The sequence below is a fragment of the Malania oleifera genome, chromosome 4 (genome assembly GCF_029873635.1).
Source record: "Malania oleifera isolate guangnan ecotype guangnan chromosome 4, ASM2987363v1, whole genome shotgun sequence".
NCBI lineage: Eukaryota > Viridiplantae > Streptophyta > Magnoliopsida > Santalales > Ximeniaceae > Malania > Malania oleifera.
In genome coordinates, this window is record NC_080420.1 from 110,128,356 (window position 1) to 110,155,803 (window position 27,448).

Genomic DNA, 27,448 nt, shown 5'->3' on the forward strand with positions numbered 1-27,448 from the left:
AGCCCTTATTGTGCTACCCCTTCATGTTTTTCTTTCTTCTTTGTTTATGAAATCCAAAGTATAAAAGACACACCACAAACAACATTTTTCTTAAATGAGATTCTTCCTTTAATCTATCTTTTGGAATTCTTACCTCTTAACTTGAAACTAAATTCCAATTCCTGAAATATAATTTATGTCGTCTTATGAACCATAATGCATATATATAAACTTATAACTATATTAAAAGAGTAAAGGAAAAAAATTAGTAGTCCTCAAAGTCGCAAAAATTATAATGACAATTTTGTCCTTCATTGTGTATTCATGAAAACTAAAATTGAATATATATTCCAAAATCCAAAATTGAATACACGACCCTTCTATCTTCATCCATTACTTATTGAATTTAGGAAGATCTACAGTTTATCTTCATCTTTACCCGTTCAATGAAGAAAGATCTGTATTCCATTTTCACCCATTGTCTATTTAGTGTAGAGAGATCTATAATCTTATTCCAACTCCCTTAATATATTATTCTTTTTACGTGCATCACAAATATTATGTCTCTTAGCCTATCCTTGTAACTACTTACATTGCAGCATGGATATGACATCAAGAGCTTAACAATTGAACAAAGCAAATTTCAGCAAATTATTTTTTAGGAGGATCCACATTGAGAAGGCGTCACTAGTTTTTATGACCAAATCCATTAATTACAACTTAGAACATTATCAAGTGGAAATCAAACTTGAACTTGAGCACGTGGAGAGAGGTCGCCCATAAAGTGTTTGCAAGGTTAGTAGTGTGAATGGTGTAGCGCCATGAATTTGTGTAGTGGAGAAAAAAAGGAATTTTTATGATCATTATTAATCAATATAGAAAATTTCAATGTTTTGAGAAGTCCTATTTGGGGATGGAGTGTCTTATTTAAAAATTTATGTATATTTTGATCAATACTATTTATCAGCAAAGCACTCAAAGCTGTTTTTTGTTTTTTTTTGGTTTTCTTAATTAATTAATTATTTATTTATTTTAGAGTTTAGACTTTAGATTCTATAAAATTAATTTAAAAAAACATGAAGAGGATAAAAAAAAAAAAAGCGGGGGACCGTCTCGACCGGTCTTGATGCTCGGCTGACCGAGTCAACTCGACCAGGAGAAGGGAAGAGAAGGGAGCAGGAAGGAGCCTAAGGGTCCGACGCGGCGGCAGCTCTCACACGCCGGAGAGCTTTTACCCATCGTTACCTGTAGCTTCATCGCTGGTAAGATCTTCTTTTTCTTTGAACTGATTTTTGGGTTTCTGATTATCCTCTTCTTTACTATGTCGAAACCCTAAAAGCCACAAAAAAAAAAAAAGGTGTATGCCTGTCCAGTCTGCGCGCTGAGATGTGTTTTGCCATGTGCAATTGTTGACACTAAGTGATTTTCCACTGTCTATATAGATTGTTTCATCTAAATTTTTGTGATTCAATTGGTTGTTTTATTTTTTGGGTTCTGGATTCTGTTAGACCCAGCAGGATTGTTGATCCTTTTGAAATATGTTTTCTTTTCTCGTTCTGATTGACGCGATTGTAGATTTGTGATTCCAATTACTGGTTTTCAGATGCATTTTGATGTCGCATATATTTTTTCCTAGTCTTGGGTACTTGTTTGTGAACCCTCCACTCCGTGGTTATAGTTGTCTTCCGTTTCTCATGTGAAAGTTTTTTTCTTGTGTTCTTTTTAACAGTTGACATATATGTAAATTGGTTTAGATTTACTGTTGGATTTTGAGACTTATTTGTTCTTTATGTAGGTTTCTGAAGGGTATCAGTGGCATTGCCTCTCAGTGACTATGATTTACACAGCAATTGACACGTTCTACCTGACGGATGAGCAACTAAAGAACACTCCTTCTAGAAAGGATGGTGTGGATGAAGAGATTGAAACAGTCCTTAGAATCTATGGTTGTGATCTCATCCAGGAGAGTGGCATTTTACTCAGACTGTATCCTTTGCTCATTTTTACTGTCTTGTAATTTGTAATGTATGGAAGTTTAAATTCTCCATATTTTTGTCAGTTCATTTCTTAATCTTGTTGTTGACAGACCTCAAGCTGTAATGGCCACTGGCCAGGTTTTATTCCATCGTTTCTACTGCAAGAAGTCATTCGCTCGATTCAATGTGAAGGTTTAATTTCTTCTATTCTCCCATCTTGCCACACAGAAATAGGGTTGTTTCAATCATTAGTCAGAATATTGCTGTGCTTTCCCCCCTCGTGTTTGTTATCTAACACTGCTTTAGGATCTGATTCTGTTGATTTGCAGAGAATTGCTGCAAGTTGTGTTTGGCTTGCATCAAAACTGGAGGAAAGCCCTAGAAAAGCCAGACAAGTGCTCATTGTTTTCCACAGGATGGAATGTAGGAGGGAGAACTTACCCATTGAGCATTTGGACCCATTTTCGAAGGTTAAGAGCCCATTATTGTTGGCCATTGTTTCTCATTTTTCTTCTTCGTAGTTTAAATAATAATATTTTTAAAATCTGTGAGAAATGCAATATTTTTGGCTAAAAGAGGAATGGATCCATGCATTGAATTTTTGGCTTAAAAGAAAATTTTTGGGCATGCAAGATTTCTCTTGTGAATTTTGTTGATAACTTTCTGCAGGTGTATTTCACTGATTCTTCTAATCTTTTGCAAAATAACCAAAAAAATGCCTGCTCTTTTTAAATTAACAATAGTTAATATCTTGTCCCTACAAGCATCCCAGAAAAAGGGGAATTTTTTGTTAGTATGTCATTTTTTTTGTTTTTCGTTTACCTTGTTAAGTTTGTTCAGTGCATTTTTAAATGTTTTTTCCCTGCATTCCTGTTGGCTTTGCATTTTTCTTTCATTTTATTTTAACTGTTTTTTCCCCTTTCTTACAGAAATATTCAGAGTTGAAGGCTGATTTGATAAGAACAGAAAGGCATTTATTGAAAGAAATGGGATTTATATGCCACGTTGAGCATCCTCATAAATTCATCTCAAACTACCTTGCAACCCTTGAGACACCCCCAGAATTGAGACAAGAAGCATGGAATTTAGCTAATGATAGGTACTTATCAAAATTGAATAATTTTATACTAATGTATTCTTTGTTATTGCTTTGATTATGCATTGGTTTCCATCATTCTAACATGATAATATTTCTCATGTGGTAATTCTTTAAATGTGATGAGAAAGGCTACTATATCTTGATTCTATCAATTTTATTCCTAGCACTGTTTCCTCAGAAACCTTGAAAAATTTGAGCTTCTATTTATATGACGTGTTTCAAATTGTTTGAAAATATATTATACACACAGGAAAAAATAAAGAGGGAGGAAAGGAGGTATATGTGATGTAAAGCTAGCCAGTTTGCCAATCCCTCAATGTCTTTGTCTAGGCCCTAAGTTTTACCTGCTGCATTCGATGCATTTCTTGTTCAAAGTGCAGACACCAAGCTGATGAAAATATTGTTGGTTGTCCAATAACTCCAAGTTTAGTAAGTAGATTGAAGAAAAATTCTATTTTGAGCTTCATGAGTGGGTTTAGAAGAGCACTTAATCCAACATTGGGCTTAGTGTGTTCTGAGTTAAATAGTAGGTCAAAAATGAATTTATTGAGCCTGCAAAATTAATTTGCAACTCATTGGATGTAATTTGATCCTTTGTTTGTTTGTGGGTGGGTGGATGTGGATGTCTAGCTTCAAGTATTAAGCTAATGATATTACTGATGATAAATTTTGAAGCAGAATGAAGTATTTGAAGCTTTGTTGAGTGTTGATGAGTTTGGATGGTTATTAGAACTTTGGGCCTGCATAGAATTGAATAGCACATGTGGAGATGGAGGTGGTTTGAATACCTAAGAATCTTACAAGGGAACGTGCTAGGCATGTCATCTTGAGGTTTGTTGGCACTCACTAACTAACCTTTTGCAATTGAAACCTTGTGATAGAACCTGCAAAAAGGCAGGAGTTCGATTGTCAATATTTTTTGTTAATAAGTTGAATGTATATGAAGTAGAAAGGCAGCTTCATGTTGTTGCAAAATGTACTCTTCAGACTGTCAACTAAATTCTAAAAGCATTATATTGATGGATCCAATGATAAAAATTACGTAGGCATGTTTGAATTAAAAATTTTAAAATTTAAAGAATTGTATAAATTTAAAATTCCCATAGTTGAATTTTTTAATTACTTTGCAGTTTGCACTGAAACGTTCAATTTCACTTTTGCGTATCACTCTTGATTAAAAATTGATATCTTAAAAAAAAAAAAAAAGTTGGGATGTAGCTATAACAAATGGAAAAAGATTCCTATTGAAGTTTGAAAATTCTAGTAGAGCTGTCGCGTCGATACATGCTTCTGCTCCTCCAGCTAAGATGTTTTCTTTACGGTCAATGAAAGGAAATGGCTTTTCGGCTTTTTCGCACTGTTACAATGCTTTCTCTTTACAAGAACCAAGAATCCATGGATATAGACTCTTATGGCACCAACCACTTCTTTATGCTAAGTTGATAGCCAACAACTTTGGCAGATTCATTTCCCTAGAGACGATACTAAATAAAGGCACAATACAAGTGATCTATATTTTGGAAGGGAAGGAGGCCGGGGATGGAAGGCGTTCTATTGAATCGTGGAAGGAATTTTAGAAGGGTAGTGAGATGAATGCTACCATAGGGCTGAAAATATGCTGTATGGATTCTGGATCCACAAATGTGCAATTGGTAGCTAAGAGTATAGAACAATCTTTCCATGAGAGCAACCAATCCACCATGGAAATAGGTGAAGCAACAGACTTGAGGAATTCTGGTGAGGAACAGTGACTGGGAGGATCCCTGGAAAAGGAAACTGAGAATGGAAAGATCCTATTCGAGTTTGACCATCTCTTGAATGGGAGGATTGGGGAGAGATTTCAGCGTTAATCCCTAGATTTCATCAATGTAATTAATGTAATATAGGGGGAGAAATTTTTGGCAGTATTGGAGTTTTTAGAAGAGATGGTGCTACTAGGTTTGACTAGGCTAGAAGGAATAGGTCCGCTGAGGCTAAATCAATAAATAGTAGGTGCAACCATAGAAGAGCCACTTACAACCACATATCGAGAACAAAGTTGGAGGATATGTGCTCATTTGAGGCTCATCCGGAATTTCAGAAAGGCTAAGGTTTTGTTGAGCTGGGAGGGGTATGGGCCTACGTTCAATTTAGTGGACAGGAGCTTTCTTCTTCATGCAAGTGATTCTTTTGGGGTTGAAGAAAGAGAAGGAGAGGAGATCAACAGTGCAGTTAGAGGAGATGGTTGATGAAGAAGAATAGGGGTACAAGAGGGATGCGGGAAAATTAGAGATGCAACAAATGAGGTGTCTGAAGAGGCTTCAGTAGTATCTGAAGGAGTAGGAAAGCCGTCTCAAGTATTGCATAGACTGTCAGAAGTGTAGACTAATGGGTGAGGAGGGCTTTTGTGACAAGAAAAAGGTCAAGAGGTCGTGGAATCATGGAATCAGAAGGAAGTTTTCTTTGATTGTGCGGAAGATGGGAAAGAGTTGATGTGCTCTTTTGAATTTGAAGTCGAAGTATTGCTAATTGAAAATTTGAGGAGGGATGAAGAAGGAAGGGACAAGGCTGAAGGTCCAAATTTTATGGGGAATGGAGAAATTAACACAAGCTTAAGTTTAGGATATCCATCGGTAGAGATTCATTGTGGTCTAGGTATGAGAAATCAAGGTAGGGATGCTGCCAAGATTTCAAAAGGAATTAGCCTTTCCACAGCTAATAAAAATTCTCTCTCTCTCAAAACTCAAACCATCTAGTTCTATTCCAAACACCTCATTGTTGAATACTGAATTAGGAAACCACAGTCCAGGAGCAAATTTGGGAATGTTGCCACCAAGGTCTTTGATTTTGACTCAAATTTTGAAGCCCCAAAAGCACGGAAATCTCAACGAAAATTTCGATTTTGATTTGAAAAAATAATGGAAATTAGTAATAAAACTTGGAATTCTTTGTGAAACTTTAGAAATGGCTAACAAACATAATAATACAAGTTTTAGGACTAACATATAACAAATTAAATTCATCAATGTTTTGTATGAGGTGGAAAAGTTGTAAAATAGTATGTGTATCAAACATATTTTTCAGATAATGTACATTAAACATATTCAATTAATACAAATGAAATTCATAAATCATTTAAATATTTTTTATTATACAAATAATGATAATTTAGACATGAATGGTTAAATAAAATGTTATTGTAAGTTTATTTTTTCATATAATTTCAAAAGCACTTGTAATAATCTTTTGTTTCGATAAAATAAATTAAATTAAAAGAGAAATTTCACTTCACTCCTAAATCTCTCATTTGAATTACGACGAAATTTCATTGCATAGTTGAAATTTTGACAAGCTTCACTAAAATTTCGAGATTTCAATAAATTTCGAATGATTCGTTGGGATTTTGATGGAAATTATGTAAGATGGAAATCAACTACCATTTCGATTTCGAGGGTGATTGAAATTTCAACAATTTTGTGGAAATTTAAGACCATGATTGCAAAACTTCACAAAAAATAAAGATTATCTCTCTCTCTCTCTCTCTCAAAATTCAAACCATCTATTTTTGTTCCAAACTCCAGTTTGTTGAATGGTGAATTGGGAAACCACACTTCAGGAGCAAACTTGGGAATGTTGCAACTTCTAAAGGTAATCCATCTAATTTTGTGTCTTCCCATATTTGCTTTGATTTATTAAGTGCAATAAGTAGTCAAGAATCTGATGAAAAGTTGAAAATCAAAATATTTTTGACCTTTTAGGGGATGAGATAGAAAAACTAGACGGCCTAGGAACTTCTTGATGATTTAGGTTTTACCTTGACAGCTAACTCTAGGGATTTGGTCAAGCTTAAGAAAAGAGGGAATGGGGCAGAGGAAAAAGGCTAATAAGTTAAGCAGAGAACTAGTTAGATTAGCTGCCAAAGTGAACTATGAGAAGGGGGTAGGTTTTGGGGGATTGACAATGTTACCAAATGAAGATTTTGTTTTGGAATGTTATAGGTCCAGGGGGGTTAGATAAGAGAAGGGTTGTTAAAGGCTTGGTGAATAGAGTGAGCCCAGATATTTTGTTTTACAAGAGTCCAAATTAGGTGATTCACTCTAATGTTTTTAGGAGTACTTGGAATCAAGATTTTTAAGGAGTGGTTGTCTCCTCCTACTTAGGAGTTTGGGGAGGTCAGATTGTGGTTTGGGATACTATACTAGCGGTTTTTATAGATTGTCTCTCCAAATCTTTCTCTTTGTCTGTCTTGCTTTAGATTAAGGATGTTGGGGATTGGTGGTTTACATCTATTTATGGCCCTAGACAACATTCCCAAAGGAGTGGTTTTTTTTAAAGAGCTGGCTAGCTTGTTTGGGCTGTACAATCCTTGTTGGGTGATAGGGGGAGATTTCAATGTTATTAGAACCTCTGGGGAGAAGTTTGGGGGATTGAGGGTGACTAGTAGCATAAGAAATTTGGCTCTTTCATTCGGCATATCTGCCTTAGGGTGCTCTTTTGAATAATGGTTGTTTTACTTGGATGGTTTCTAAGGACAGACAAGCGTTGACTTGCATTGATAGATTTCTATTCACTGCTGTGTGGGAAGATCTGTTCCCAAACATTGTGCAGGAGGTGTTGGTTAGGCCCAACCCTTTTGTACTCTTACCCTGTTCAGTTGGGACCAATCCCTTTAAGGTTTGAGGATATGTGGCTTTTGCATCTTTCTTTTTGAGATACCGTTGGGAGTTTGGTGGAAGGAGTACTCTGTAAAGGGGTGGGAGGGTTTTAAGTTGATTATAAAATTGAAATTTTTCAAAAAAAAAAAAGCTTAAGATTTGGGATAAAAAAGTGTTTTGAGGATATTGAGGATATCAAGTAGAAGGGAAAATAATATTTTGAAGAAAATCAATAGTATGGATAGGTTTGAGGAGTGTGGCTTATTAGGGGAGGATTAAAGGGTTTGCCTTAATAATGGTGTGGAGGTGCTCTAGCTGAGGGAAGAGATGAGTTGGTGTCAAACATCGAGGGTTAGCTAGTTAGATAGGGGTGGTTGTAATTCTAGGCTTTTTCATAGGTTGGCTAATGGGAGGAGGAGGAGGAGGAAAGTCTCTTTAAGGAGTTGAAGGTAGACTCGGGGAGGGTGGTTATTAATCATAAAAAAATTGGGGATAAGATCACAAATTTTCATAAAAGGTTGTATACTAATAGGTGCAGGTTTTAAATAGCGGTCGTGGGTAATGTCGCATAAAGGCTGCAGGTGTTTCAAAACACTAGAGAAGCTGATGTTACATAATTGGAAGTATGGTTTTAAATTGCAATAGTGGGTAGCGTAATGTAACAGTAACGGGTGTAATGGGAAGCGGGAGTAGCAAATGTTACATAACAAGAAGTGAGTGTAACGACTGTGAATTTTTTTCAAGCACGCACAACCTTGTGCATATTAGCGTACTTGCATGTTTTAAACTTTTAATCCTTCTTAGAAAGAGTTTTAGTGTATTTTGGATCCTTTAGTTCGACTAACTAAGTTATTTGGTAAGGGCAACAAGTTTACATTTGTTTTAACACCATTGATAGAAAAATTACTTGTGTGTGCGTATTTGTACTTATCATTGTTCTTATCTGTGATAAATTCTTATTTGTGCTAAATTAATTAATAAAACAAAATACATTATACACTCCATTATACACGTAAGACATACGAATAATACAAATATAAAATAACTTAGAAAAGAAAGAAGTTTGAAGTTGAAAAATATAGAACATAAATATCAAATTACTTATATTATCAAAATAAAATATTTTCCTAACAAATTAGTATTTTCAAATTGTTAATCAATGCATCTCTTGTGAGTATTTAAAGAAATAGTAAATTTTGTATCCATGGTTTAAATCGCGGTAGCGGGTAGCGTAATGTAACGGTAACGGGTGTAATGGGAAGCGGGAGTAGCAGATGTTACATAACGGGAAGTGGATGTAATGATGGTGAATTTTTTAGAAGCATGCACAACTTTCTGCATATTAGCGTACTTGCATGTTTTAAGCTTTTAACCCTTCTTAGAAAGAGTTTTAGTGTATTTTGGATCCTTTAGTTCGAATAACTAAGTTATTTGGTAAGGGCTAGAAATTTACATTTGTTTTAAACCACCATTGATAGAAAAATTACGTGTGTGTGCGCATATTTATACTTCTCAGTATTCTTATCAGTGTTAAATTCTGTGTGCTAAATTAATTAGAAAAGAAAGGAGGTTGAAATTGAAACATATAAAACATAAATATCAAATTACTAATATTATCAAAATAAAATATTTCCTAACAAGTTAGTATTTTGAAATTGTTCATTAATGCATCTCTTGTGAGTATTTAAAAAAATAGTAAATTTTGTATCATTGTCATCCTCATAATCTTTTCCCCATTGCCACATGATATATTGAGAATGATTTATGAAAGAAAGGGAAAAAGTGAGAAGTAAAAAATAAAATAAATTTTTTGGCGTAACAATTACGTAACAGCCGTAGTGGCCTTTACGTAACGGTTGCGATCCATAACGGATGCTACAGACGTGATTTTTCTTCCCACTAATTTCGCGGTGTGTAACAGTATCGGTTACTCAAAAAACTGTTACGTGATGACGTTGCATAACCGTCGCGGCTGTTATTTTAAACCATGTTTTTATCATTGTCATCCTCATTATAATCTTTCCCCCTCTTGCCACATTGTATATTTAGAATGATTTATGAAAGAGAGGGAAAAAGCAAGAGGAAAAAGGAAAAAATAAAATAATTTTTTTGGCGTAATAGTCCTGTAGTGGTTACGTAATGGCCATAGCAGCCTTTTCATAACAGTCGCGGTCCGTAATGGCTGCTACAACCATGATTTTTCTTCCCACCAATTTGCAGCGTGTAACTGTATAATATGCAACATGGTTTTTATATTAATTTTAGTGCGTTGTTTATAGAAAAAGTAATATATTTTTTTTTATAGTTTCTGCTACTTTAATGTCTTAACGAATTTAGAAATGCAATTGAAATTGAGAACCAATTAATTAGACATAAAATCAGTCAATATACAATTATACATACACATGAAATTCGTTAGTATCAGTACATGAAATAGTTACATTTAATAGTTAGATATAATTTATATTTTCTAGAATTTTTTTTTTAATTAAATTTTACTATTCAAAATAACAATAAGTCAATAACTAAGCAAACATAAAAATTTAGGACATTAGGGGTTAGGCAATTTAGGCCCATCAAGCAAATTAGTACTGAATAACTTGTAGTTTCATTGTATTTAATACTTAATAGTTACATATTATTTTGTATTTTTTAACAATTTTAAATTTTAAATTCTAGTATTCCAAATATCAATAATTAAGCATAGCAATTTAGGCCATTAGGGATTAAGCAATTTAGGCCTTTCAAGCAAATTAATTAGTTAAGCTATAAGAGCAGCAAATTAGCAATCAAAAGTATACCCTTGGCCTGGGTATGCCCAGTGTATATTGTACATATCCACTTGATCAATATATTTACCTTTACTGATAAAAAAAAATGAAGTACTAAGTAGTAGTAGAAATAGTTAAGCTAAAAGCATTGCATAAGTTTAAGCTATAAGTAGCAAATTAATTAATTAAGCACTTGAGCTAGAAGCATTGTTTAAGTTCAAGTCATAAGTAGTAAATTAATTAGTTAATCTAATAAGCTACTTAACTTGTTTTAGCGAAAAGGAAAAAAAAAAAAAGTGGGGTGGGATGAATTATACATGCTGGAAGTAGGCAAACCCACGAACAGGAAATTGGACTCAAGAACTCTCAAACACAAAGCGCCTCCCACTCTTGAACCCGTTTCATAGTTCAAAGTGTGTAAACCCTCTTCAGATCTACCTAAATCCCAATTTTCTGGCTTGATTTCTTACCCAAATCACTTTTGAACAGCGACAAATTTCTTCCCAAATGGATAAAATTTCACCAAAGGGAAGGGAAGCCTTAGATCACCTCCAGATAGCAATTTCAAGCACAAATATCTGTTTTGGCAGCCATAGATCACTGAATCTAAGCTGAATGACCTTGGGGAGAGGGAGAAATGCGTAGAACTTTGACAAATCAGGAAGAAATGAGGTATTCTTCAGTATATGGGGCTGTCGGCAGGGAACGATGGTGTAATTGGGTGGAACGGCCTGTTACAGCCTGTGAAGGGAGCGTCCCGCTATGGCCCATTACAGAAGTGTAACGGCCATTACGATCATGATTTTTTCCTCACCACTGTAATGGTCCGAATCGGTATTAGGGCTTTGAAATTCCATTACGTAACAAGCATTATGCTATGCAAGGGCCGTTGTTTAAAACCATGTTGGACGCCAAACGTGGAAGAGGGAGCTAAGTGATTAGAGAGGCCTTTTGAATTGGAGGAAGTTAGAAAGGTGTTTTTGATATGGAGAAAGATAAAGCAGCAGGCCTTGATGGATTTGCCATGACTTTAGGATAGTGGGGTAGTGATGAAAGAGGAAACTACGAAATTTTTTTAGGAGTTCAACAAGAATGGGCAAGAGCATCAGCTCTACTTTCATTGGCTTTTATCCCGAAAAAGGATAGGTCTAGGAGGGTGAAGGAGTTTGGTATATTAGTTTGGTTACCAGTGCTTATAAGATGTTTTCTATGATTCTTTCAAGAAGGATTAGATAAGTGTTGGGGGATATAGTGTCTTTGGCATAACTTGCTTTTGTGAAAGACAAATCTTAGATGCAGTTTTGGTTAGCCAGAGGTGGTTGAGGATGTGAGGAGAGGTAAGAAAGGTGTGATCTTTAAATTGGTTTTTGAAATGCCTCAAAATGTCTCTTAAGCCATCGAGTAGAGCTTGCCTCAGTTGGGTTCTAGTCAAAAACCTCCTCCAACAATCTGTTCAGTATCTCCTGAGTGTAGTTGTTTATAGAATTTGGTGATCTCTTCCCCTGTCTGAGTGTGCTCCCTCACCATAACCCCTGATTCTAACGCCTTTCCTTCTTCTCCCACACGCCACTCTATGGAATAATCAAGAATTGACATCTCCTTACTTGACCCATTTCACCCTCCTTTAAAAGGATCACCTCCAACTCATTCCTTGAAGCAACTCTTTTGATCCTAGCCTCCTCATCTAATAAACTGCACACCTTGAATATGTCCAACATAACAATTTAGAAGGTGTTTTTGGTCTCTTTGATATTCCTGAAAATATCTTTATTCCATTGTTTCATCTTCTCCTTGAAGTATTTACGTTTTTTCATCAATTTCCAACTCCATATACTTTTACATATATACACCAATACTTTACCTTGTTTCATTTTACATATAACAAGTATCAAAAGGTTTAAATAGGTTATCAAAGCGTACTGAGGTGGTTATGTGGGAGTCTGTTTACAGATCTAAGAGTGAGGGAGGGTTGGACTAGGCATTTGGTGTCCAGAAATAACCTTGCATCAGTTATAAAACCAGTTCCTATAATTATGAAATCCGTAGGAGATCTAGAGGAATATGCTATTTTCTTTTCTTTTTTGTAAATTTGTTGACTAGGAGATGTAGAAACTACTTGGATTATATGTTTTGTGACTAATATGATCAACTAGGGAGAAAGTTTAGAATGAGGGTGGGGGTGATAATTCCATATCGATCCTGACCAATCCACATGCTTTTTTTTTTAAATTAAGATTCTTGCCTTATTAGGGAAGTGGTTATGGTCTTTCCCTTTAGATTGACTCTCTGTGCTACCAAAATGAGTGGGATGCTAGAGCTAGTAAAAAGTTAGCCATGTCAGCCCTTGGAAATTTGTTTCTCAGGTTAATAATAGTGGAAACAATGGCACAGAGTCAAAAAGGGCTTCTAATCCAACACTATTGATAAACCAATCCAATATATCCACTAATAATAAGTTCCTATATGATTTCTAGTACAATCGGGAAAGATTAAGCACAAGCAAAGCACACAGTGACCCTTTGAAGTATCAAGAGAATATCAAGAGTGTGTTATTGCATCTTTTTGTCTCTAGTGTAATGTCTAATTTGTTACCAATGAAACAAACTTAGTTGTTTTTTTTTCTTCTTGTTCAGATAAATTATATGTTGTCTATGGGTTGTGCTATCCTAGGTGGGTTATGGGGATTGATTTTAATGTGGTGAGAGTTCCTAGGGTAGAAAATGGGGAGGTAGGGTTACTTCAAGTATGAAGAAGTTGATAAGTTTATTAGGGACTATGGTATGAGGGATCTTCCTTAGGGTAATGCCTTATTTTCCTAGTAAGCAAAAAAAAGGGCGGAGGGGGATATAGAGATGTAGCTGATTGTTTTCAAGTGAGTAGGAGGTAGAGTTTCCAAACCTTTATCTCGTGGTCTTGACTAGGAGTCTTGATCATTTCCCTATTCCATTAGAATTTAGCAAGGTAATGGGGTTCAACTTTGTTTAGATTTGAAAATATGTGGCTTGTTCCTAAGTCTTTTTTTTCTTTGTGTAGAAATATTTGGGGGGAGAAGGTTGAGGAGGGTTGGAAAAGGTTTTAGGTTTACAAAATAAACTTAAGTTTTTAAAATAGGAGTTAAAAAACGGAATGTTGAAGTATTTGCAGATGTTGAGAGTTAAGAACAATGATGTTTTAGGTGAGCTTGCTTTGTTGGGTAGGAAAAAAGAAGGGGCTCTTTTGGATTGGGGTAAGACTAATATGGTTTTTTTGAAAAATGAGTTAGAGGAGGTGATTCATAGGGAAATGAGGAGTTGGAGGCAAAATATGAAATTTAAGTGGGTAAAGAAGGGTGAGTGTGATTCAAAATTTTCCATGGGATGGCTAATTGCAAGAGGAGGAGGAGTTTGATTAGGGAATTGGAGTTGATAAAGGGTGACGTAACTACTAATTCTTGTTTGGTAAATGAGGAGATTATAGATTTTTTTTTTTGCTTGTTTGTTTCTTGAGAAGGATTTAAATAGGGGATTGGAGTGGAGTCCTATTTCTTAAGAGCAAGTTAAGTGGATGGATTGGCCATTTAAGGAAAATGAGGCTAAGGCTTCAGATCCAAGTTGGTTTAGCATGGCTTTCTTTGAAAATTGATGGGAAGTTGTTAAGGAGGATTTAATGAAGATTTTTTATCAGCTATATTTTAATGGGGGTTTTGGGCAAGATTATTAATCTACTTTCATCCCTTTGGGGCCTAAGAAGAGTTTTAATATATCAGTTTACTTATTAGTGCGTATAAGGTCATTGCTAAATTTCACTTTGCATCTAAATTTCACATTTGAATTGCAAGGAAATTTCGTTCTATGGTTAAAATTTTGACATGTTTTGCTAAAATTTTGAGATTTTGATAAATTTTGGATGATTCGTTGAAATTTTGATGGAAATTATGTAAGACGGAAATCGACTGCCGTTTTGATTTCAAGGATGATGGAAAGCAGAAATTTCAACAATTTCATGGAAATTTATGACCTTGCTTACAAGTCATAAAGGAAGGATGTGCAAAAATGCTAGCAGCTGTGAAGTTTTTGTCTGTTAGGGGATTAACTAAGGATCACAAAGGGTGTTTGGAGGATTTTTAGGGTAATGGTGATAATGCAGGGGGTAAGGTTACTCATAAGGGAAGGACAGGCGAAAATTTTGCAATTATAAAGTTTATATCTGTTGGTGGCTTGGGATGTAGGTGTGCATATGGAAAAAAGGTCTGAATTCAAACAAGGTCGTTCAGATGGGATGATGGAAAAAGTTTTAAGAAGAAATGCAAGAGGAAGTTTGTGTGTTGTGGATTCCTTTGAGGGGTCAAAAGGGAGCAGAGGTGAGAGGGTTAGCCAAGGGAAGGAGAAGGGGAAAAATGGGGTAATGTGTCAAAGAGTGGCGAGTGATGACACTAGTTAGTTTGATCATGATGGTGGATTGCTTCTGGAAGAGGTTCATGAGTAAATTGCTATGGTTTTGATTCGTTATGTTTACTCGGGATTTTTCGCATGCATCTCCATTGCTGATGGAAGGTTTGGAGGGTATTCCTATCTTCAAGGATGATGGAATGGGTAAAGGTCAGCAGTTTAGAACAGGATTTTTCCTAATCTTGTTGAAGATATACATGGGAAGGACTTAGAATCATACTTGTAGGATAAGATGGGCCTATGGTGGTGTAGCAATGATAAACCATCAAGTTTTTTACAACTGAACAACCCTCAAGAAAAAAACAAACACTTTAACTCATGGGGTGGCTAGAGACAATCAAGTCAAACTTTGTTTCCTCCATCAATCATAAGCCCCATTATTCATTGAAATCTAAGCTGGAGCCTTGAAGATCCTTCCTAGAAGTCTCTTCAACTAGGTGTCCAAAATCCCATGATTGCCCATTTGCCTTTAAATGATACCATCATTTTCAAAAATGCCAACCCCCTCCAATCCTTCCATTGGAGGTAGCGGCACAAACATTAAATCCCCAAAGAGAAATACAGCCGTGCTGATTCCGAATCTCATCCAAAAGCATACCACCAACACATTCAAAATCACTATTGCCTTCAGTTAGGAACATGCCCCACTTCTTTTTTTAATTATAGATATTAACTCCTTCATTGGTAAACACCCTTTTGAACAATTGCTCTTCCACAAGTATTAGTATTTGACATGGATATGCTTTGGATGCAGCCATCCTCTAAAAGTGTCCATTCTTCAAGCTTACAAGCTAGATTACACAACCTTAGGCTGGGTAAAGCTTAAGACTCAAGACTAGAAAATAAAGTCAAATTTAGGGTTATTGGTTCAATTGTTATGGGAACTATGTTTTACAATTGGAATATTTGAATTGAAGTGAGATATCCATTGAATTTGATGGGGCCATTACGAGATAACTTGGTTAGTTTTGGGGGGGAAAGACGAAGGATTATGGAAAGCATATGCATGTGCTTCCATACATAATCAAGGAATTACATGATGGAGTTGTTAATAGTGAAAGAACAATTGGAAGATAGAAAAAAAATGAACATAGCAGGAATGGCATGTTTTTGGAAATTAGGATGTTGAGAAACTTGAGATTAGAGAGGTTTAAATTTGAACTACAATGAATATCAAATGGATGGGGTTATGTGGAGTTAGTTGAAGTTGTGATCCCTACTACATCAAGGTGCTACAAAGATTTAAGGGAATGCTTTGATGTATTGTGAAAATATGAATTACCTTGGACTTGACTAAAAGAGTGACTAGATACATAATGAAATGACAAAGAAGATCTAATTAGCATCACTGATAAAAAGGATCCAATTAGCATAGTATATAAAGATGGCATTAAAAAAGATGAAAAGTGGGAAAACTGTAGAATCCGATAACATCCCAATTGAAGTTTGGAAATGTTTAGGGGATATTGGAAGTGTATGGTTAACAAATCTTTTGAACACTACTTTAAAGACCAAGAGAATGCCCGAGGAGTGCGGGAAAAGCACAATAATACCCTTATAAAAAAAACAAAGGTGATTTTCAAAATTGTAATTACTACTACAAAGTCAAACTTATGAGTTTTATGATGAAACTGTGGGAAAGAATAATTGAACAAAGAATAAGGTTAGAAATGAGGGTCTCAAAGAATCAATTTGTTTTTATGCTTGGGAGGTCGACAGCATAAGCTATTCATCTTCTAAAAAGTTAATGGAAAAGTTTAGGGAAGAGGCATTCGTATGGTTTTTATTGACCTTGGGAAAGCATATGATAGAGTACACAGGGAAGTCCTTTGGTGGTTTTGGAAAAAAAGGGAGTATGCAGTAGATATACTGATATCATTAAGGATATGTATAATAGAGTGATAACCATGTCAGGACTGAAGGAGGAGAGTCTAAATAATTTCCAATAACAATAGTGGTACACTAAGGTTTTACGCTGAGTCTGTATCTTTTTTGCTTTAGTGATTGATGAACTTGCTAGGAATATTCAAAATGAGATCCAATGGTGTATGTTGTTTGCAAATGATATTGTTCTTATTGATGAAAGTTGGTGTGGAGGAGAATATAAGTTAAGAGCTATGGATGGATGATTTTTTCCAATTTGTGACATTTCAAGTGGACAATGGGGCCAATGTTTACTTTTGGCATGATGTGTGGCATGAGAACAGTAATCTTAGAACTGCCTTTCCTTCCATCTACAGCTTGACTTGTGACAGAAATGCCCTTGTCAGTCATCTCCAAATCACTGATTAATAGGAATGTGGCAGATTGGGAACTTCATGCATTCTTTGACTTTTATAAATTTCTGTATAAAATTCCATTACCAAAACATCCCCAACAAATGAAAGTGGGCTTTGGACAAAAATGGTGTTTTCAATGTTAAATTTTTCTACAAGAAGCTCTCATCTTTGGGAACAAATTGCAAAAACTCCCCTTGGATTCACATTTGGAGGACGGCAGCCCCTTCAAAGGTTGCCTTCTTTGTTTGGAAGTCTGTACATGGAAATATTTAACCCTTGACAATCTGCAGAAAAAGAGGGCTTACAGTCACAAATAGGTGTTTTTTTTGTATGACTGATGCAGAATCAGTCAACCACATTCTTCTTCACGGCCCCTGGACAAGGAACTTGTGGAATTTGGCTATTCCCTTAACTGGACAGCAGTGGGTTACGGCAAGTTCAGTTGGAGGGGAGATTTGGGCTTGGCAAGACATCAGAACCACCAAGGAGAAGCGAAAGGCTTTGAACCTCATCCCTCTCGCCTTCTTTTAGTGTGCTTGGAAAGAAAGAAATAAGAGAGCCTTCAAAGATTCAACTACTTTGCTTCAAGCTTGCAAAGACCAATGGATTGCTGCTGTCTCCAGCTGGACTTGGTGGGAAAATTGTTAATGATCATTATGTAATCCTTGATGTTTGCAACACTCTACAGAGTGGTTGATGTTTTGTATCATGGGTTGGCATCCACTTGATGCCTTGCTAATATTATTTTCTCTTTGTTGATAAAAAAAACAAGAGAAAAGAAAAGTTAGAGCTATGGAGAAAAACTTTTGTCTAGAGGCTTTAGAATGAGGAGAAAAAACAGAATATGTGAAATGTAATGTCAGCCACAGAAGGGGGGATACTGGAAATAAATTGATAATCAAAAAATTAATAACACTAGTAGATTTTGATACCTTGGATCTGTTATACAAGTGGAGGGTGAGATCGTTGAGGATGTAGTACATAGGGTTAAAGAAAATAAGGTAAAATGGAGGAAAGCTTCAGGTGTGCTGTGTGATCCTTGATTGCCCCTAAAATTAAGAAGGAAGTTTTATAGGATGTTTATAAGACCAGCCAAAGCAGCCATGCTATATAGATTAGAATGTTGGGCTAAGAAACAACATATCCAAAAAGTAAAACTTGTAGAAATTCCAATGCTAAGGTGGATGAGTAGCATAACTTTAAAAGATAAATTTAAGGAACGTACATATTTGCAATAAGGTATGCATAACACCAATAGAAGATAGGATAAGAGTGGGGTGACTTAGGTGTATTGGGCATTTGAATCGTAGTTCAAGTAGTGTTCCAGTGAGGAGTGAGTTATTGTTAATGGTAATAGAAGGGGTAGAGATACACCTAAAATAAATTGGTATGAGGTAAGTGAGAAAGGATCTAATAGCTCTTAAGATAGCCAAGGAAAATACTATTGATCGTGTGAATTGGCAGAATAGGATTCATATACTCAACCCCACCTAGTGGTACTTAAGGATTTTTGTAGTAGTATATAAATTTGTCTTTAGTTGTAATCACTTAACTTGGTAATTTGCATTCGGCTGATATGATCATGTGCCTCATTGAATAGTGGAAGCAATTGTGTTCCAACTTTCTATTACTATTTATGATTTTTAAGTCTTCAACTATTTTGTAGCTTTTGTATTTTTTATATAACTTGGGTGGGATGGTTTTTAGGTACAATGCGCAAAACAAGAAAGTGTTCTTTGAAGTAGTTTGTGGTTGAAAGCAACAAAATTTAGATACAGTGGCCAGAAGAAAGTTGTTTTTTTTTTTTTTTCCCCCTTTTGAAGTTGGTTGTGGTTGGAAGCCTTACTGGTAAAGCTTTCATGTTGTGGGGATTATGAGTGAGTTGGTTTTGTGTGGATTCATTGAGATTCAAGTTCAACTCTGCTTATAAACTATGAATATGATTCCCATCATTTTGAGGAATTGTATCCAAACTGAAATCAATTATTCAGTAAAGCTCTCATGTTGTGGGGATTATGGGTGAGTTGGTTTTGTGTGGATTCATTGAGATTCAAGTTCAACTCCTGCTTATAAACCATGAATATGATTCCCATCATTTTGAGGAATTGTATCCAAGCTGAAATCAATTATTCTTTCTTATAAAAAAAAATTAAAAAAAAAAAAAAAAAAAACCATTTACTTTAATTTATGTTTGGTAGTTCTTTGTCCTTTTTTTTTGGGGGGGGAGGGGGGTGTATGTATGATGCAAGTTATTGTATTATGTGTTAAAGGTTTAATCAGACTTAAATCCTATTTGAGGTGGATCTTCCTAGTTTTAATTTCTATCTAGCTATGGTTGAATGTTGTATATTGTATATAAATTTGTAATGACAAATTTTCAATTATGTTATGGTAGAAATCAGTTAAGATCCAAAATTTCATCCAATCCATTGAGTCTCTTGCATGCTCTCAAATTTTAAAAATTTGGTGCATTTTGTTCATATTATATAATTTGACTATATATAACTGATCCTTCTGTCCAATATGCAATATTTTTAAAACTAAGTATATTTATATTGACTTTCTAAGCAGTTTGCGTACAACTTTGTGCGTGCGATTCAAGAGTGAGGTTGTGGCTTGTGGAGTTGTGTATGCTGCTGCTCGTAGGTTCCAAGTACCCCTTCCAGAAAATCCACCTTGGTGGAAGGCATTTGATGCTGAAAAATCTGGGATTGATGAAGTTTGTAGGGTTTTGGCCCACCTTTACAGCCTTCCCAAGGCACAATATATATCAGTTTGTAAGGATGGTGATGCGATTACATCTTCAAATAAGTTGTGGGATACACAGTCTCAGCCGACTCCAAAGGTGCCATCCTGCTTCCTTTCTATTGTTTTTTCCCTTGTATTTTTATTTTTTTGGGGGCAAGGAGGGCTGAATTTACCTCTATTCGATTAGGAAAGTTCACTGAGTGGCCAACCTGCTGTAAGTGATACCACCACTCCAAATGCAGTGTCCACAGCTGCAAATTCAGAATCCTGCAGTTCCAAAGATGCGAAAATAAAAGCAGCCCTGGACAAGCTGAAGGAGTCTAAGAAGAGTGATGATGACTCCAAGAGCATGCCTATTGAGGCAGAGGCACGAGAAGAGCCTTTGGCAAAATCCAAGCCGGACCACAAAACTGATGGGAGTGGGGAACGGAGCAAACAAAGAGAAAGAGAGAGGGAGAGAGACAAGGAGAGGTTAAAAGCCCGTGAACGTGACAGGGGTAGGGATTCTGACAGGGAGCGTGATCGAGATGAAACTGAAAGGGACAGAGATAAGGTCAAGGATAGAGGTCATCGTTCCAAGGACAAAGGAAAAGACTCAGGTTGGTCCTTGAATTTATTTTACTGGAAACAATTGAAATTTTGAAATCCATTGCATCATTTTATTTTGGATGATTTTGCCCTAGTTTTTCGCTTAAAATCCATAAATAAGTTCACATAATCTGATGCTGTGAATTTAGGTGGGCATTTGGAGAAATCGAGGCATCACTCTTCTCGAGGTATAGATCTAAATTTCCCTTTTAAACTTCCTAGTTGCATGTAGTTTTTAATATGGCTTTCTATATTGTGATTGTTTTTTTGGGTAGATCGTGAGTATCACAGCTCTTATTCTTCGAGGGAGAAAGATCGCCATAGGCATCATTCCTATGCTTGAAGCCATCTTTGAAGTTGTGGTTGGCTTTGTAGTTCCTCAGGCTTTGGCAGCCCGTAATACTTTATATGTATAATATATCTTGGGTGATTAGGAATGTTTAGCCCAAGAAGAGAAATCGCTCACCAAAACCCACAACATCAACAAGTGTTCCTTAGGATTTGAGATGTAAATTATTTTTGTCAAAATGTAATGATGATAATGAAGAGTTATGATGTATAACCCAGTTTTTTTATTTGCTTGAATCTAGCACTGCAAATTGAATCATACTAATATTTTGCTTGCATGAATCTAAAACCAACTGCACTTGACAGAGTAATGGGGGTTGATTGCTAACGTCTTTAAAGGGAGTGTCTCGAGGGGAAGAGGAGGTAGCTGTTCGTACTATAGTTTTATCAGCTGCTGTTGGAATGCTTTCCTTTCTTTCATTAGGTCACATGCATATGTGGGAATCAAGAGGGTATTTGATTGATTTTTTTATTTTTAAATTTAAATTTTTATTTATTCCCTTTCCTATACCTTTCATTTTGCAAATCAAACATTACATTATTTACTTAGTACAAAAAAATAAAATAACAACAACAACAAAGTCAAGCCTTAGTCCCACTAAGTGGGGAGTGGGGGTCGGTTATATGAATCTTTTTACTTCAATTTATGCGATCATTGATCATTTCTTTTGATAGATTTAAGGATATTAAATTCTTACTCATTCTCTCATCTCAAGTTATTTTAGGTCTATCCCTATCTCTTTTATTTCCGTTTACATAACTAAGTCACTCTTCCTCATAGGTGCACTACGTGGCCTACGTTGCAAGTGTACATATCATCTGAGTCGTTCCTCCTTTATCTTATCTTCTATAGGAGCTACACCTAACTTACTATGAATATGTTCATTCTTTAATTTATCTTTCAATGTTATACCGCTCATTCATCTAAGCATTTTTATCTCGACAATTTTTATTTTTTGGATATTTTATTTTTTCGTCGTCCAATATTCTAATCCATATAGCATAGCTGGTCTTATAGCTGCCATATAAAACTTCTCTTTCAATTTTAAGAATATTCTACGATCATAGAGTACACTTGAAACACTTCTCCATTTTACTTAATCTACTTTAACTCTATGCATTATATCATCTTCAATTTCTCCTTCAACTTGCATAATAGATCCAAAGTATCGAAATCTACAAATGCTATTTATTTCTTCATTATGGAGCTTAACTTTGTCTCCAATATTCCTCCTATCATTACTAAAATTACATTTCATATAATTTGTCTTATTTTTACTTATCCTAAAGTCTCTAGATTCTAAAGTTTCTCTTCATAACTCGGTCTCTACTCCGTTTCTAGTTTCGTCAATTAATACAATATCATTTGCAAACAACATATACCATTGAACCTCCTTTTGAATAATCTTAGTCAATTGGTTTATTACTAAAGCAAAAAGATAAGGATTCAAAGCAAATCCTTAATGTACACCTATGGTGATTGAAAATTCTCTAGTTTTTCCATTTATAGTTCTTACACTAGTCATTACTCCATCGTATATATCCTTAATGACATCGGTATGCCTACTATATACACTTTTTTTTTTTTTTTTCTAAAACCCATTGTATAAAAAAAGTAAATTAAATTAAATTTATAACTTAAATTTGTCATATTTTCTCTTTAAATTTTTATTTTATTCCTTTTCAACTATAATTTTATTCATAAACAAAACATTTGTGTACATAGCATTGTCTTCCTTTTTCTTTCTCTTTTTGAAAATGGAATAGGGTTACACACTTCCAAGATATAATTTTAAATATTTATCATTTGGGGATAACAATCAGAAAAATATAATTTTATGAGAGATTAAAGCTATTAGATAAGAAGGGACTTCGCACTATGGAACATGTCTAGGTCTACCAGAAAAGGCAACCCATACATTCCAAAAAGGCAACTCGTACATTCCAAAAAAGGATAATATAGAGAAAGTTCAACATTCCAAAAGAGGGTTATATAAAGAAAGTTCAACATAGGGGAGTTTTTTTTTTTTTTTCATGGAATGGACATGCATTCACCTGCTTGAGCACATGAATATATGGGATAACAATCAGAAAAATATAATTTTATAAGAAGCTGCCATGCCTTCTCCCAAAGTGAGGCAGATTTGGATGTGAGTGACCCCACAATTAGAGCTATTAGATAAGAAGGGACTTCGCGCTATGGAACATGTCCAGGTCTACCAGAAAAAGCAACCCATACATTCCAAAAAGGCAACTCATACATTCCAAAAAAAGATTATATAGAGAAAGTTCAACATTCCAAAAAAGGGTAATATAGAGAAAGTTCAACATAGGGGAGGTTTTTTTTTTCATGGAATGGACATGCATTCACCTGCCTGAGCACATGCATATATGGGAATCAGGAGGGTAGTTGATTGATTTTTTATTTTTTAATTTAAATTTTTATTTATTCCCTTTCCTATACCTTTTATTTTGCAAATCAAACATTACATTATTTACATAGTACAAAAAATAAAACAACAACAACAAAGCCAAATCTTAATCCCACTAAGTGGGGTCGGTTATATGAATCATTTTCCGCCAATTTATGAGATCATGGACCATTTCTTTTAATAGATTTAGGGATATTAAATTCTTACTCGCTATTTCCTCTCAAGTTATTTTAGGTCTACCCCTACCCCTTTTACTACCCTCCACAGTAACTAAGTCACTCTTCCTCACAGGTGTGGCCTGCGTTGTAAGAGTCCAAACCATTTGAGTCATCCCTGTAACAACCTTGACCCACCACGTGTAGTGGTGAGCAAACGGTCGGTTCGGCCGAATTCGGGTAATTAACCGAATTAACCGAAAAATTCGGTTAAACAAAAGTGTTAACCGAACCGACCGAATTGGGTGTGCAAACCGAACCGGAACCGACCGAATTACCCGAATGGGTAATTTGGTTAACCATTTTAACCGATTTTATTTAAAATTGATAATCATACAAAAAAATTTAAAAATAAAATCCAGCTTAATTAAATACCTTATTTATTAATTTTATTAATAAAAATGATATTTTACCATAGAACAAAGAACCCAAAACAAGAAAAACGACGATAAAATATAATAACAATAATAATGACGAGTATAATTTGGGAGGAGATAGTGATTAAGGATTTAATATCCTTGAATCCATAAAAAGAAATGATCCATGATCGCAAAAGTTTGCGGAAAAGGATTTATATATATATATATATATATATATATATATATATATATATATATTTCAAGAGGCTAGCAGTTGCAAATGAAGCCTTAGAAATTTCTTTCAAGAGGTTGGCAATTTTTTGGCTGGATTATATAGAGACTATAGAGTTCAAAATATACTCTGAAAGCTATATCCACCAATTGATTGAAGAGAGAAAAGGGTATAGAATATAATGTCACTTTTTGGAAGATGATCTAATTCCTGGTCTATAAAACTTGCATGTTAGCAGAGCTTTATTGTGGACTACTCCTAGGATTGTCCATTTGACTAGATGAAGAGAATCTTATGCACTTTTCTTTTAATAAAAATTATTAATTGTTTGACTAGTGGGGTATGATGCCAAATCTCACGCTCCCAGTGGAAGCCTTGGCACATAACCTCTTCACTCCTTCAAGACATCTCTGGCACTTACTACTTCTACTACTAGTCTGCTACTATTATTATTGATACTGACTTTTATCATCTACCCATGTATTGAAACTTGGATTTTTCACCATTTGTGCAAATTCCTCTTTGTACCATAATGGTTGTTTGGCTTACTGGTAAAATCTCTTCTTTTGCAGCTCCTGCATCTCTACCTCTTTTAAATGACCAAAGGTGATAACTAGGTATGGCCAGATGAAGCTTCAAAGGACATGGGAAAGTAAAAATATGCTCTTCACGGAACTGGTGAAATAGTGATATGAATAATGGAAACAAATAATTTGTATTTTGCACAAGTTTAGTTTCTACTAAAGGCAAATTAAGCAAGACAATCCCAGAATTCAATAGAAAAAAAAAAAAAGTGGGGTGGAGTGAATTGGGGGTAGGGTTACCCACCGTTAGCTAAATTAAGAAACTCTTAATTTTGAAGAAAAAAAAATCTATAATGACACCATCAGAGGCTCACAACTAGTCAACTAGGTGTCTTATCCCTGTTTAGATAAAATATAATCAATGTAAAAATAGAAGTATAGAACTCTGTTTACATAAAATCTAATAAATGTAAAAATAAAATCATCTGCATACCAAAACAATCTAGAAAATCTTCCTAAAAAAATATAATCACATACCAAAGTCACCAAACATGAAATTTAAAGGTCTGCAGTGTCTACTTGGATTTGAGTTCAAGAGTACAAAGTTCATAATATTATATTACAGACCAATGTAAATAGTTTGTGCAAAATAAAAATAAAAAACAAACATAAAATATAAATTGTTTCTAAAAAATTAAAATAAAAAATTAGAACTTCAATGCTTCATACATCAGCTGACAAGTGACAGCTACAATTTCATGGCTTCTTGTATTAGAAACTCCCACTTTTCAACTTCTTACATTGCAAAATACAAAGCACAATTTCTCTACTTATTTCACCTGTAAGTCTGCAACAAACCAAAATAATGATAATTGATAGCATGTAATTTATATGACAAAACACTAAAGCATAATCTCAATATGAAAGTATGAAACCAACCCTTTGTCTTTCTTTGTTTGTCTTATTCACCAATTGTGGACTCCAATGCAACCTTTGACAACTCTAAAAAATTGTATAGAAGCACTTGTAAGTTGTAATAATTAATCATTCAATGAACAACTGAAAATTTTTGACAATATATAAATATAATATTACCTTTTTCTATATTTTCAAGGTCATCTATGTCTTCTTCAACCTTAATTGGAGTATGTGAACCCCGAATCCAATCTTGTGTACAGATAAGAGCTTGAACAATTTTAGGAGTCAAAGAACTCCTAAAGGCATCAAGAACACGCCCCCTTGTGCTAAAAGCAGACTCTGAAGCAACTGTAGAGATGGGTACTGCTAAAACATCACGAACCATATGTGAAAGGACAGGAAACCTTTGACTATTTAACCTCCACCACTCCAAAATATCAAAACCCTCCACATCCTTTTCACAATCCTCCCCCAAATACCTATCCAACTCTGATTTATTATCTCCACCTCCAATTTGAGTCTTGTACTTTTGATACAAAACTTTGAACTTTCGTTCTGTTGCTTCACCTTGACCAGTGGAGCAAGTTGAGCTTGAAGTTTCACTTCTGTTTGATTCTTCATTTTTAGATTGTGACAACTTTTTATACTCAGCAAACAATTCCATTGTTGTATCCTATACCTTTTTCCCCATCAATAAACCTTTGTCGCCTTCATACATAGTAGAAAGAGCATATTGCACAAATCCCAACTTACGTCTAGGGTCAAGAATAGATGCAACAAAAATCAACATATTCATTTTGTCAATGTTTCCCCCAGTACTTGTTGTATTTATCCTTCATTTTCATGCTCATTAAACTCAACTCCAGGTCATCACTATTTTCCCACTCTTTTAGAAGACAATCAATCCCACTAATTTCATCAAAAAAGGTATTACTTGTAACATACAAAGAACCTGAAACTCGTATAGTGAGTTCATAGAAGTGTTCCAAAAACATCACAAATTTTCTAACTTGTTCCCAATCAAAACTACTTGGTATGTCATCCCTAGTCTCAAGCTCAATTCTAAATGAAGGATCTTCATCCCTAAACCTTTCGAAAGTCATTTCATATCTTTGAGCTGTGTCTAGCATCAAATAAGTAGAATTCCATCGAGTGCTAACATCTAGGCATAACATCTTTTTGCATTCTACTTTTTCTACTTCTGCGCAACGCTTGAAATTTTTCAACCTAGCAGGTGAATGCCTAACATATCTGACTGCGTCTCTAACACGAGCAACTGAATCCCCCATTTCTTTCAAACCATCTTGCACAACTAGGTTAATTATATGTGCAATGCACCTCATGTGCAAGAATTTGCCTCCACAAATGTCTTTTCTCCAATTTGAAACTTTTCTTTTTATGTAGGCAATTGCAACGTCATTTGAACTTGCATTATCTACAGTCATTGTAAACACATTATCAACTCCCCAGTCAAGCAAACACCTCTCAATGGTCATACCTATCTCGTCACCTTTATGACTATAAATTAGACAAAAGTTAAGGATCTTTTTGTTCAATTTCCAATCATTATCTATAAAGTGTGTAGTCAAACACATATAATTGACCTTTTGCAAAGAAGTCCATGTATCAATTGTGAAACTAACCCTTTGAGAGGAGGTTTTCAAAAACTTTTTCAACTTTAACCTCTCTTCCGTGTAAAGGTCATAACAATCCCTAGAAATTGTCCATCTTGATGGAATTCGAAAACGAGGGCATGCAACTTTCATAAGATGTTTGAATCCCATATTCTCTACAAATTTAAAAGGCAATTCATCAACAGTAAGCATGTAAGATAATGCCTTTCGAATTGCCTCTTGGTCAAATTTCCAATTTGTAAGAGTTGCCTCTGAGCCCTCTGCATTTTTTAAGGCTGGTTGATA

General features: G+C 35.0%; 2 protein-coding genes across 4 annotated transcripts; one reads left to right on the plus strand and one right to left on the minus strand.

Moving 5' to 3' along the window:
* The first annotated feature begins 899 nt into the window (after nucleotides 1-899).
* LOC131153058 (cyclin-L1-1) lies at nucleotides 900-21,073 on the plus strand. 3 transcript variants are annotated; one of them, XM_058105083.1, is made up of 9 exons: nucleotides 905-1,241; nucleotides 1,775-1,965; nucleotides 2,066-2,147; nucleotides 2,285-2,425; nucleotides 2,885-3,054; nucleotides 19,737-20,010; nucleotides 20,101-20,512; nucleotides 20,651-20,689; nucleotides 20,777-21,073. In XM_058105083.1, exons 2-9 carry the CDS (start codon nucleotides 1,814-1,816, stop codon nucleotides 20,842-20,844), a joined length of 1,338 nt encoding a protein of 445 aa, XP_057961066.1. In that variant the 5' UTR covers nucleotides 905-1,241; nucleotides 1,775-1,813; the 3' UTR covers nucleotides 20,845-21,073. The 3 variants fall into 3 exon arrangements, with proteins under 3 accessions (XP_057961070.1, XP_057961066.1, XP_057961067.1); XM_058105084.1 differs by having other exon boundaries at nucleotides 1,073-1,241; nucleotides 1,775-1,939; nucleotides 2,063-2,147; XM_058105087.1 differs by having other exon boundaries at nucleotides 900-1,241; nucleotides 20,106-21,073.
* A 4,368-nt stretch (nucleotides 21,074-25,441) lies between these two features.
* LOC131153940 (zinc finger BED domain-containing protein RICESLEEPER 2-like) lies at nucleotides 25,442-26,193 on the minus strand. Its single transcript, XM_058106386.1, has 2 exons — nucleotides 25,707-26,193; nucleotides 25,442-25,458 (listed from the first exon to the last, which is right to left on the minus strand). The coding sequence occupies exons 1-2, from the start codon at nucleotides 26,191-26,193 to the stop codon at nucleotides 25,442-25,444; spliced, it is 504 nt and encodes a 167-aa protein (XP_057962369.1).
* Between the last annotated feature and the right edge of the window lie 1,255 nt (nucleotides 26,194-27,448).